The sequence below is a fragment of the Sinocyclocheilus rhinocerous genome, unplaced genomic scaffold (genome assembly GCF_001515625.1).
Source record: "Sinocyclocheilus rhinocerous isolate Xijiao unplaced genomic scaffold, SAMN03320098_v1.1 scaffold30, whole genome shotgun sequence".
Classification (NCBI taxonomy): domain Eukaryota; kingdom Metazoa; phylum Chordata; class Actinopteri; order Cypriniformes; family Cyprinidae; genus Sinocyclocheilus; species Sinocyclocheilus rhinocerous.
Genome location: NW_015657838.1, coordinates 1,920,106 through 1,932,802, shown reverse-complemented (window position 1 = coordinate 1,932,802; position 12,697 = coordinate 1,920,106). Strand labels below are relative to the sequence as shown.

The following is a 12,697-nucleotide window of genomic DNA, read 5'->3' as shown; positions in this document are numbered from 1 at the left end:
GGGTAAGCAGATAAACATCAAATTTTCATTTTTGGGTGAACTATCCCTTTAAGCAGTGATAAAGGCATTGCATTATTAATATACTTTATTTTAATGAAAATTATAATAATAAGAACTCAGATAAACCGTATATTGCCGTAGTCGTGTGTTTAGTAGTCACGTTGAATCAATGAACGGAGTTGAATCTTCTGTTTATTCAGCTGCAGCGATAGGCATTTTCTGGGTTTCTTCTGCGAGGCGTATTTGGAGTTTCAGCGCGAGAGCGCCCTCTGGCCCTTGGATGGAGATTTACTGCTGATCACAGAACCGTGCTTCACTGAAAGATACGCATGACAATCGCAGCTTCTGTCGAATCACGATCTCGATTCCATTTCGATTTATCGTGCAGCCCTAGTTGCCTGTGTCCCATTACAGGGCTTTGAGCACAGGCTTAATTGCCTTTGTTTAATTTAATCTGTTATGATAATAGGCTAATAGCAATGAAAGTAAATGAGAATGCGGTTAACTTTCTAATACGGCAAACTTCAGAACATCTGCATGGTTCACTGATGTGAATTCATTATTCGACACCTTTTACCTTTTTAAAACTCAAGGATTCTTGCACCGTAAACATGTATTATGACAATGTTCCACCCTTTCCAACTTAATTTTGACAACTGTTTACCCTCACTGACCCATCTACGCGGGACACAAGCATTGAATCATGTCAAAAGCAAACAGAGCTCATTATAATCTGTGGTACTGTCTACACTGGATGTGGTGTGGTGTAACGCGTAGAGTTTGACAGCTGTGAACTGATGGTCCATTCTATTTGTGATGTACACCATGTTTGTGCCATTTCCAGCAGCAGGACAAAAGGATTTGGAAAGTTTGCTTTGACCTATCCAGTGTAGTCTAGCAGGTACTATATTTGGTTTGAAACTTACTTTGGGACTGTTTAAAAAGTATGTTCTCTATAGTATGAATTTGTGTAGTATGAATAAAATTCGGTCGTACTACATCCGCCATGTTGTTACTGTCACTTGACCCTACCAGCATCAGTTGCGTCGCTTCACTGCCATTCATAAATCCTCTCCTGTGGTCTCATGGGATTGTAAAGTATATAATAGATAGTAGTGTTGGGTTCGAGTCCACCTAAGTCGAGTTCGAGTTGAGTCAGAATCTTTAATCAATCGCCTAAAATGTGCCGAGTCAGAGTCAAACTAAACACTATGGTTTGTCAGTATCTTAGCTTGTTTGAACCTTTACAACTAGAAAAGGCCATGTTAATTGAAATGTAACAAAAGCAAACTTCGATTGCATCTTGCCGTTTTGATTTTTTTATTTCACATCATCTCATATTTAGTGTCCTGCTCAGCAAACTTAAAGTCAAGTAATAGAAGTTATGGCTAACTTGATGCATGTACATATTTCAGAGTGAAACAGACTTTACAATGTAAAAAGTCACAGAGCGGGACTTGACTTTGACATACAGTAAATGTATAAATTCAAGCTGGGCGGTGTGGTCCCAGGGCGTCCCACGCCTCCGTTGCAAACTCCAAAACATAATTTTAGAGCAAACAGAGGCTTGATCTGCTGATAGCAGACTAATGCAGTTAATAATGAAGTTATTAGAGAGAGAGAGAGAGAGAGGGAGAGAGAGAGAGAACTAATACTAAACTATTGAAAGTAAAACGTTCTCAATCTTACTGAAGGCAAGTAAACAGTGTAATTATTAATTGGAAGGATAAATAATTAAAAACAAACAAAAAAAGTTTTTCAGATAGGTCTATATAGTATAGATTACTTCAGAAATAACCTACTACAGACATTTAATGAAGTAATAAATATAAAACTGCACAAATCTAAACTGTTTGCATTAAATATAAATGATTCTTATTACTTATTATTCTTATTACTAAAATTGCCCCTATTATGCCATTTTTAAGGTTGCTAATATTGTTTTACGAGTCTCCTAAAACAGGTTTACATGCATGCAAGGTCAAAAAACACGTTAGTTTTCTCAAAAAATAGATTTTTTTCCTCCTTTCCGTGACTGCTGTGACTGGTCAGATGGCGCATTCCTTTGTGATTGGTCCAGAGCCGTAGAGAGATTGGCTCTGGATTGGTCTACCGCGTACAGCGCGCGTCGGAAACGAAACGCCCAGTGCCATGATGGAATGACAGCCCTGGAAACTTGTCAATACATAGAAAAGATGGTATCGATTGTACCTTACCAATTCGAGCCGGAGTCTGATGATGAAACGGTTGAAGTGGCTGATCGACAAGAGACTGATTCGCAAGCACGACTGGAGCAGGACGTTTCTCAGTGGTAAGTGTCAAGTGATAACAAGTTTGTGGTAATAAGATGTGATAAAATAAATTTACTCTCACAGCATATTATACAGCGTCTTCTCGACATGATGTTAACCGCATGGAAATTTTACTGTTTGTGGACGGGCAAGTTGTCGACGTAAAACGTGGGCAGACAATATGCAAACGTGTTACTTCGTGACGTAGAGCCGTAACAAAATAAGATTAAAATTCCTGACGACTCGTTTAGGTGATTGCGGGCCGACTTTTTTTTTGATAGACAATAACTTTATTTATCATGCACTGTCGGCTTCACAACTTTGCAGATAGTTTATGTACACATACAGCTACACGACACACTGCATGAAAGGTAATATTTGAAAAGGCATAGCCTAATAGGGGCACTTTAAGTTACTAAAGTGATTCAGTCAAGAGCAGTGAGTGATTTTCTCATTGTCTTTTGTTGTGTGATTAGCATTAATGATAAATGACAACAGGTTTACACTGCTGTCGCTTTAAGACCTGACGCACGGATCAAATATTTTGACACCCGTATTTCTCCCAACTGTTGAGGTTCACTTCAGACATAACCAAATGCATTTACATGAATACCCTCCAAGGCAGGCATTTTGACATAACTTTTAATGTACTGGAGTGTGTAGCAATAACATGCAAAAGAGAACTTATCTCAGCATTCGTACACTGAGAGGCGTTTTGGGTGTGCGCGCACAGAAACCCGGCAGCTTTCAAGTACTGGCAGGATGTAAAAACACATGCAAATACTCAATGTCACTTTTGTGACAATGCATCGTGTCAGTGACAGTTTCGTTAATTGTCCCTGGACTTGCTTGGACTCTGAAATATTTTTGGAGTCCCAAAGGCTCAAGTTAGAGTAAAAATGCATGAGTCCGTGACAAGTCCAAGTTAGCTGGAAAGTTGTTCTTAAGTCCCGACTCAAGTCCGAGTACGAGTCCAAGTACCCAAACTATAGTAGATAGCAAAATATATACAGTATATGCAAATTAACTACGACTGAACTATGTTTGTAACCACATGTGAAGTGTGTAAAGGTGCAGTGACATTTACTGTTGTTTTGTGAACTTTCATGGAAAATTCTGCCATTCAAAAGATTTCACGGGCGAAATGCGAAAGATTTCACCACAGATTTCGCAGCAGATTCAGGTTGGCCATTCAGATTCTTCTCATTGAATGAAAGAAAGCTGCTTGGTTTGAACGTGACTTCTGTGCGAGCTGTGCTTCATACACTATTGACAATAGACTTTTTTTTGCCTGTGAAATTTTACCAAAATTTCACTAATGTAACTTGATATAAACACTATGAAAATGCAGGCACTGATATGTTCATGTGATGTCAACACCATGATGATTTCTGATTGAATTAGACTGGGGAGAGAGCAGCTGAAACACAATTGAACAAAGTACGTCTTCAGCTGCATCAAAAGCACATCTTATGTGAGGTGTGACATCCAGAAAATTGACAAAATCTATATCAAATATATGTGAAGAGGTAACTGATGGAAAATGACCCATAACTGAAGGTATTTTTCCAAATAACATCAGTGAATAATAATACTATGCATTATAAAATCATGTTTGTTTAGTTGGAAATGCAGCTAGGAAAATCCTTTTTTCCATGACGTCAATTTATTATAGGTTTGTTTCTTCAGGAAGTAATCCTCATATGAAATGACTAAGCTAATGAACCCTTACCTAATGCAGTTCTTACCTAAATGAAATAAAAAGACAAGTCTGTGATTGGCAGCCTAACATAGTACCTCCTAAATCCTGACTCTGACTAATCCAAAAAAATAGGTCATCATGGTCCAGTTTTGGAAGCAGAATGCAGTAAAGTATGGAGGAAGGAAAGAGAGCTAGCCTGAAGTATGAGTGTGTGTGTGGGAGATTCTGACCTAAAGCACTGCATATTGCACAGCAGAGATAAGAGCATTAACAGTCGAGATAACGCAGCACAACATGAGACAAAAAAAAACTGAAACAGAGGCTGAAATATAAAACTGTTTGCATTATAAAACCAGCATAATAGGCAAGGAAATGTGGCGTCAGGTTTCAGAAACCTGGCAAGAACATAATCCTGTCAAATTTAACCCCAAAAATCAAAAGAAAGAAACAAGTAATTATATTTTGGATAATGAAAATGAATCCCATTAAGGTTTAATTTTTTTATTTCATTTATTAATTTTGCACTGTGACATTACTTTCATGATAATATATACAGGTTATAAACTACTTGGTAGTGTTTGTATTGTCTTTAATTTATGCTGATAAATAAATAAGTAAATAAATAAATAGTGTAATTAACACTGGTTAAAACATTATAATAAAATTTAACATTTTACAGCATTTATTATTCTAAGGTAACAATTATTTATAAATTTACTATTTATGTTGTTAATTCATGTTTGTTCATAATATAGTTAATTTATGCAATTTTAAACGTTTCAAAATTATATTAGTATATTGCTATAAGCATATCGAACCGCATTTTTACAATTTAAAAAACACTTTGAAACAATGGTCATGATGCAAAAAAAATAATACTGATTGTCCTAAATACAGGCTTAAATTTTCTGTTGAAAAATATAAAATAGAATGTATTATTATTATTATTATTATTATTGATTTTGGAGTGAATAATTTGACATGTATTTGTGAGATTCAACTGTAGAGAGCTCAGCAGTTGAAAACTGGAAATACATTTAGAGAGATGGTTGACTAGTGGAAAACTTGTAACCATAGCAACGGAGACTACCCTTTCTCCAGAAGGGTGACTCACCCGCAGGCAGAGGCAGAGAGAAAAGAGTTTAAAAGGGCTTGCCTGAGGAGAATTCTTGTTTTTTTTTTTCTTATCTCAATAACATTCAAGAGTCAAACAGAGAGCTGCATTAATTAACAATATTTCTGACACACAGCTAATCAAACAAAGACATGTCAGTCTGGCTTAACCTTGTCAATCAACCCGCCTTGAATATAGAAATAAGCCATCCTATTCATAGCCTATCGTTTCTTATAACTGTACACACATATGCTGCTTACTGAAAACTACGCAAGTTATTGCATTGTTTTTAAATTTTTACTCAAAATCTTTGTTCTATACAAGTATCTATATAAGTAACAAGGTATGAATTGCATTTGAATAGTTGAAATGGTAACCACTGATGCTTCGAGTCAATTCATAATTGTCAAAATGTAAATATCAAGAACATATATGGACTAAAAGCAACAAAACAACAATTTTGATTTCACAGAGTCCCAGCTGATATCATTTCCTCATTTGTCATCAGTGAAAAAAGATGGTCGAGTTGGCCGCATTATATCAGGCAGTGTGTTTTGCATATCAGAGTTATTATAGTTAACTAAATTATAACTAAAGTAACAAATAAAACAATTTTAAAAAATTTAAAAAAATGCATTACACACAATAAAACATAAAAATGACAAAAATATAAAGTTACTGCAGAAATAAACATAGTATACTAGAATACTAACAGTACAAACATGTACAACAACCTGTACACACTCACACTTTTCTTCTTAAAAGATAATACTATGTGCTCTCTCAGTAGACAGAGGGCTCGTGCATCAGACAGGAAAAGAGGTTGTGGTACAATGAATTTAGAGTGTAATGTGAAAGGTCTGTTTTAAAAGAGGAAGGCCATAGCCACTATTAAGGGATCTTCAGAGTCACAAATGGAAAATGTGTGTAAGTGAGAGAGGATTACGTATCCATGCAGTTAATCAAGTCTTTACACTATCTCTGTCATACGAGAGCTCTGCGCACACTGACTTGCATACTTTTATGTAAATGAAGCCTACTTTTAGAAATATTCATTAATACAGTGCCGAGCAATGGTTCACACACACACACACACACACACACACACGTATAAATACGTTAAAGCTGTTGCGAGTATGATCAAACAGAATACTTCAAAGCGCAACGGCACAGTTCACATGTAGATGCTCAAACACTTTCTCCCACAAACACACAGAAACAGACGCAAAGCAGGTGATGATGTAGCTGGATTAAATTCATAAATATTAACCTCAATTCAGAGGATTATCACACACATTCTTCTTCTGCCAACTGTATACAAACACAAATGCCTAAAAATTAACATTGTAAGGGGCCGTTCACAAAGAATGGGTTTTTCATTCCACTATGCTGCTTTTCCATTGTTTTCTATGTAAACCTATGTTAGAGAGATGTGTTTGACTGTTGCACCTGACTGTTATATATATATATATTTTTTTTTACATTCCACTACTTTTTTTTTATTTATTTTTTTTATGCGAGACCCACACAAAATCTCCAGGCAGTTGTACTTTGAAAATCTCTTTGAAAGTTTGAACTTTAAGGGCCCTATTTTAACGATCTAAGCTCATGGTCTAAAGTGCACGGCGCAATTGAGCTTAGGGCGTGTCCGAATCCACTTTTGCTAGTTTAAGAACGGGAAAAATGGTCGGCACGCCCGGCGCATGGTCTAAAAGGGTTGTCCCTATTCTCTTAAAGAGTAATGGGTGTGTTTTGGGCGTAACATGCCATAAACCAATCAGAATCTCTCATTCCCTTTGAAAAGCCAGCTGCACTCGCGCCATGGCGCATTCGCTTTTACATGGTGGAATTTGCAAGCGGAAAAACTGAACGCTTCTCTAGTGAGGGAACGGATCTGCTCGTGCGCGTAATTCTGATACATGCAATGACTATCCATTATGACGTAGGCATTTTTAAATTTATGTACACAATAATAATCTTTTACATTTTAATACTTTGATTTTTCATTTTTAAAAATGTTTGTGTGCTGCAAAGTGTACACGTTTTGTGCACCTGCCTATAGGCACATATTACTAACGCACTCTTTAAATAACAAAAAAAATATATTGTGCCAGATTTTAGACAAGGTTTTTGTTGGTCAATGGTGCAGTCTATTTCAGTTGCCTCAAAATAGCAATGCACCAGCAATGCGCCTGAACACACCTCGTTTTCAGACCAGCACGCCCATGGGCACAAATTCATTAGCCATTTAAACAACGTGGCGCCGGACGTGAAAATGACAACTGCGTCAGGCTGAAACTAGCAAAAAACACTTATGTCGCACCTGGCGCCGCATTGCGTCGGGTGTATGATAGGGCCCTTAAAAGTCCACATATTATATTTGGTTTATTCCTCACTGGCTTTTCTTCCCAGTGATCTTGGACATCATACCGACACCTACTGGTGTGAATGCATTTTTAATTAAAGTATTTAATAAAAATTCTGTCATTGTTTATTTACCCTCATGTTGTTCCAAACCTGTATGACTTACTTTCTTCTGTGGAACACAAAGGAAGATACTCTGTAAGTCAGTGGAGTCCGAACAACATTGGACCCCATTTGCTTTCATTGTATGGACAAAATACACAGATATTTCTCCAAACATCTTAATTTGTGTTGCATGGAAGAAAACAAGCTAGACAGTCTTGAGGATGAGTAAATGATGACAGAATTGTCCGTTAAACTGCTGCCACTTCACACTGAAGCTGTTCAGTCATCTTTGTTATTTTGTTACATTATTATGGCTGGTGATGTGAACGAATGGGGACAGATGGGGTTTGAGCCTATACATCAGCTGAATAAAGATGTTCAAATGGGTGCATTAGCCTCACCATATTGAACTGCAGATGAAGTGAAGGTTAAACAATGGCATTACAGATAATATTTCAGCTGTGATACAGACGGAATCAGATCTCTGCATCCAGTCTGGATGTTATTATGGATGTAGCTAACAGAAAACTGAATGCAGGCGCTGTGTGTGTCTGTAGTAGTAGTAGTTGTAGTAAAGTGTATTTTTGGCCAGTATTCCTAAAGGGGCTCTGTGATTGAAGTAAGCTGGCAGGCGCACATGGTTTGCTGCTTCATGCTCCACTGAAAATCAGGTCGAAAGTGGTCTGGAGTCAGACATGTACTAAAAAAGTGGAGCAGGTAAAGCTGGTGTCTCCGCGGTGCACGTTCAGAATAACAATAACCAGACAATGGTTTTCTTCGAGATATCAGAGTGTATTTTCCATGGAGATACGAAGATCGTGATCTGTACTTTCACCTGAGGTCTAAAAGCAGGAAACATGGCAGCATGTGTGATACGTGAGCTGGCAGAATGTGTGATACGTGAGCTGGCAGAGCTTTCATTTTCTTTTGATAATAATGAAATGATTCAGTCATCAATATGAAGGATGAAGAAGCTCACTGGATGAGGAACAGCTTGTGTAGGAATCATTGAAAATGGATTTGGATTGAAGGAGGTGAATATCTTCCCCTGGTGTGTTCCTTTTATATTCTCTTCAGAGATAAACGCACTGATTCATAGTCTGTTTACACCCCAAGGCTCCTAAATTGTGGAGGATATGCTGTTCAATGACAAATTAATGGTATAAACCTCCTTTCCCCCCACTATTTCTCTAAGTCAGTTTTAGATTCTATTAAGTTGCTCTGTTTTCCTGCAGTGCATCATAGCCGTGTTTAAAGTCGATTTTCAGTTGTATGCTTCAATTATTTTGTCGTTGGGGATCCGATGCACGACTCGACAGCCTGCTGATTTAACGGTATTTCCAACGCTCCAAAAACATCAAACAAGTTTAATACGATCGCTGACAGTCAATCTCATTCAAACTTTTTCCTCGTAAATCCAAAAGCCACAAATTGCAGACGTCATTAATAGTCTTACGGTTCACAGAGGGCACCCCACGTTGGGCACCACATTTGTGAAAGAAAGTTTGAGAGAAATGTCACGAGCAGTCTTTCAGTCTCACTTTTCCATGTTTGATCGGTGAGAGTAACCAAATAAAAAGCATATTTGATTAATATGACCCAATATTTGATGGCCTATCAGTGCCCGTAGCAAACAGGATACATCTGCATGCTGTGCTGCACTGGAGCCAATGAGCAGAAATAATCCTGAGCTTCTTCTCTCCACTCTAACATTTGGAGTAGAAATTCTCCTTAGGAAAGACACTCTTTGAAGTCACAGTGCTAAAAATAACCTAGATATATCCCTTACTTTGAGCTTTCACTGACACGGAGTGAGCTTTTGCCAGGCACAACAGTGTGAAGAACAACACTTGTGTCTTAACTGTCTGTGAATCCAAGGGGGAGTCATTATGAGTGTTCTGGTTAAGGCTGCGCAATATATCAAAATTAAATCTAAAGCACGATATGGCAGAGTTTCAGAATTGCAGAGAAGCTTGGTTCATGGTAAATGTTGCTCGACATAAGCTCAATCTCTGCATGTCGCTTATAAAGTGAATTTGGGAATGCAATGTGAATCTGTTGCCAGCAAAAGATAAGCTGTAAAGGCTAACTGCAGTTTTCTGCCAAAATAAAAGCTCAATGGATTACAGAAAAATTGACGCAATTAAGAAATTAGGATGCAAATATTAGCATTGTAATTTTACAGCTGTATAAATACACGTTTAATATTTTTATGTAATAATAATAATAATAATAATAATAATAAAATATCTCTTTATTTCTTGATTACTGAAAGATGTCTGAGTTGGTTCTTGTGAAGACAAGTGAACAAGTTTTTTTCCGAAATTGTTCAGCCCTAAAAGGATGGTTTGCACTCAAAATAATTTTTCAGAGTAAGTCTTTATTATTATTATTATTATTTTCTATGCAGCTGCATTCCCCTACAAAAAAAATAAATAAAAAAAAATAAAAAAAATCACCCAATCATTCTAGATTCTACATAATAATAATCTATTAATATATAAATAACAGAAAAACAAAATCGATATAATTTTTTTTTTCTATTGTGAAACTCTAGTTCTGGTGTACGAGATTTTGGGCTCTAAATATTTCAATATATTAAAAATGTAAAATATTTATTTCTAACATTAAATTGTCATCATTCCTGTATTAACAGGTCACATTTTGGAAGTAAAAAGAGTTGCAAATTGTATTTTAAGTTGACTTAAAATAGAGACAATTAAGAAATAATGCATATTTGCCCGTTAAAAAATGCCTTCTGTTGTAGGAATACTCAAGACATTGTATCAGGGGAAGTTAAATCACCTGTGTTTTAGTTCGGAGGATTTGCGGTGTTTGTTTGTAGTAAAGGCAGCAATCTGACATGACTGCGCGCTGACTGAACACCACCTGTCTAAAGACGCAGACCCTGATCCTGCCTCGATCTGTCAGCACTGTGGAGGATTATGCTCAACTGATCTAGCATGCCGACATATGACAGAACTTTACTCTAAGCTGTTTTATTCAGATTCCCTCCTGCAGGAGAGACGTGCATGTTCAATTCAATTCACCTTTATTTCTATAGCAGTTTCCATAATACACATTGTTTCAAAAGAGCTTTACAAAAAATGCATGTCCCAAACGTTACAGTTACGAAGCCGGAAGTGACTGTGTCAAGGGAAAAATCAGAGATTTTCAGTAATTGAAGTATGAGGTGTGTGTGTCTTCACCAATCCCCTACGGGAACTTGATACACATGTGGCTTTAAAGGTACAGTTCTGTCATGATTTACTCACCTTCATGCTATTGTAAATCTATATGAGTTACTTTTCATCCATAGAAAATTATTCATATTTTTGCCACAGTTTTTCAGAAGAGACTTCAGAAGTACACTAGCATACTGATGATCTCAAAGCTATGGACTAAAAGATACAAAACTCAATTTTTGATTTGATGTCTGTGTGTATGGTGTATTTCTCACCAGCAGCAGCAGCAACACCATATCTGCGTGATCGCAGGCACAGGCCACATGCAGAGCGGTCCAGAGGTCCTCATCCTGCAGGTTGACATTCAGTCCTTTTTCTATCAAAATCTCTGCTGCGAACACATTGTCATGGCGGGCGCACTGCAGAGACAAAAGCGGACACAGACATAAAGCATTCCCAGTCTCAGAGGAGCAAGAGGATTGCAGTTGTCGTCTTACAGAAACCTCAATCCTTAAATCCTTTTGCCCAATAACCAACTTTCTGAGTGCTATATTGAATGAGTGAATTAACTTTATTCAGACATTATTTCGCTAATCTACTGTGCATTTAAATGAGACATTTAAATGGATTAAAAAGATGTAGCTCTTTTCACATTAGATAATTACATTAATTGCAGAGAGGCACAGGTTGATTTTCGTTAGAGATGTAATAATCAAAATTGTAATTAAAAATTAATTTCATTTATTGCATTGGATATGAATGGTTGATTTCATATGCTTCACCATAAAAAAAATTATTGTTTTGCGTCTGAGCATCTCTGACTCCTAGAGAGTGCCAAGACTTAATTAAACTGTGTCCAATTACTGCTAAAATTGGATTTGTTTCTGATTAGCTGTACTTTACCCTGGTGAACCCTTTAAATGTATTTACCTCTCTATGGTCACAAAATGAACGAACAAAAATCGTGTCATCCATCTTGCTTGAGTGCAGTGCACACACACCGGACCGGGTCTATTAATGTCAGTGTCACTGAATGGTGTCAAATGTTTCCCAGAGTTACAATGAACCAACTAAAGGAGTGTAATGGACGCCCACCATTTATTTGGTGACCAGGCATTGAACAGAACATGTCTGTGTCATAAATAAACAGGCATTGTCGAATAAAGGAAAAAATAATTAATAAGTGCAGCTGCTTCAGCCCTCCTAAGCTTTATAAAAAAGGGTCATACACTGGCTGTGCAGTCAAGAAAGAAAGAAAGAAAGAAAGAAGAAAGAAAAAAGAAAGAAAGAAAGAAAAAGAAAGAAAGAAAAAGAAAAAAGAAAGAAAGAAAGAAAGAAAGAAAGAAAGAAAGAAAGAAAAAGAAAAAGAAAAAGAAAAAGAAAAAGAAAAAGAAAAAGAAAAAGAGAATGTATCATTAATTTGGACCAGACTGCTGCCATCTGATGAAAAAAATAAAAATAAAAAATGTAAAAATAACATCAGGCCAAAACAATGTTATGACACCAATCTGTAGATGCAAAGTTGTCTATGGTTCCACCCTCTGTGTAAGAATTTTAGATTTTACGTTCATAAAAAAAAATACATACTTTTGGAAATTTATTTAGAAATTGTCCAACTATTATTTGGTAAGTTAATTAAATTATTTGGTAAAGCTTACAGTTAGTTACTTCCATTCATTTCACTTTCTCTCTCTGCATAACAATGTGTGTGAATCTTTTACACACTGGATGTTTTATAGTCTCACCCCTTCATTTCTCTGTGTTTGCTTAACATTGAGTTTGATATTTTACTCAATGTTTTTCTAAAAATTGCTCAGCATTAGGGTATTTTCCATTAATATCCAATGGCAGACAGTTTAGAATGACTCAGACTGAGGAAACCATTATATATATATATATATATATATATATATATATATGTGTGTGTGTGTGTGAG

At 36.5% G+C, this 12,697-nt stretch overlaps 1 protein-coding gene across 1 annotated transcript in view; it reads right to left on the bottom strand.

The window, feature by feature from the left end:
- Positions 1 to 12,697, bottom strand: part of LOC107721565 (unconventional myosin-XVI-like) — a 153,451-nt gene that overhangs the window by 140,281 nt on the left and 473 nt on the right. The window contains 1 exon segment of the mRNA XM_016529652.1: positions 11,037 to 11,180. Coding sequence (XP_016385138.1) covers positions 11,037 to 11,180 — 144 coding nt within the window.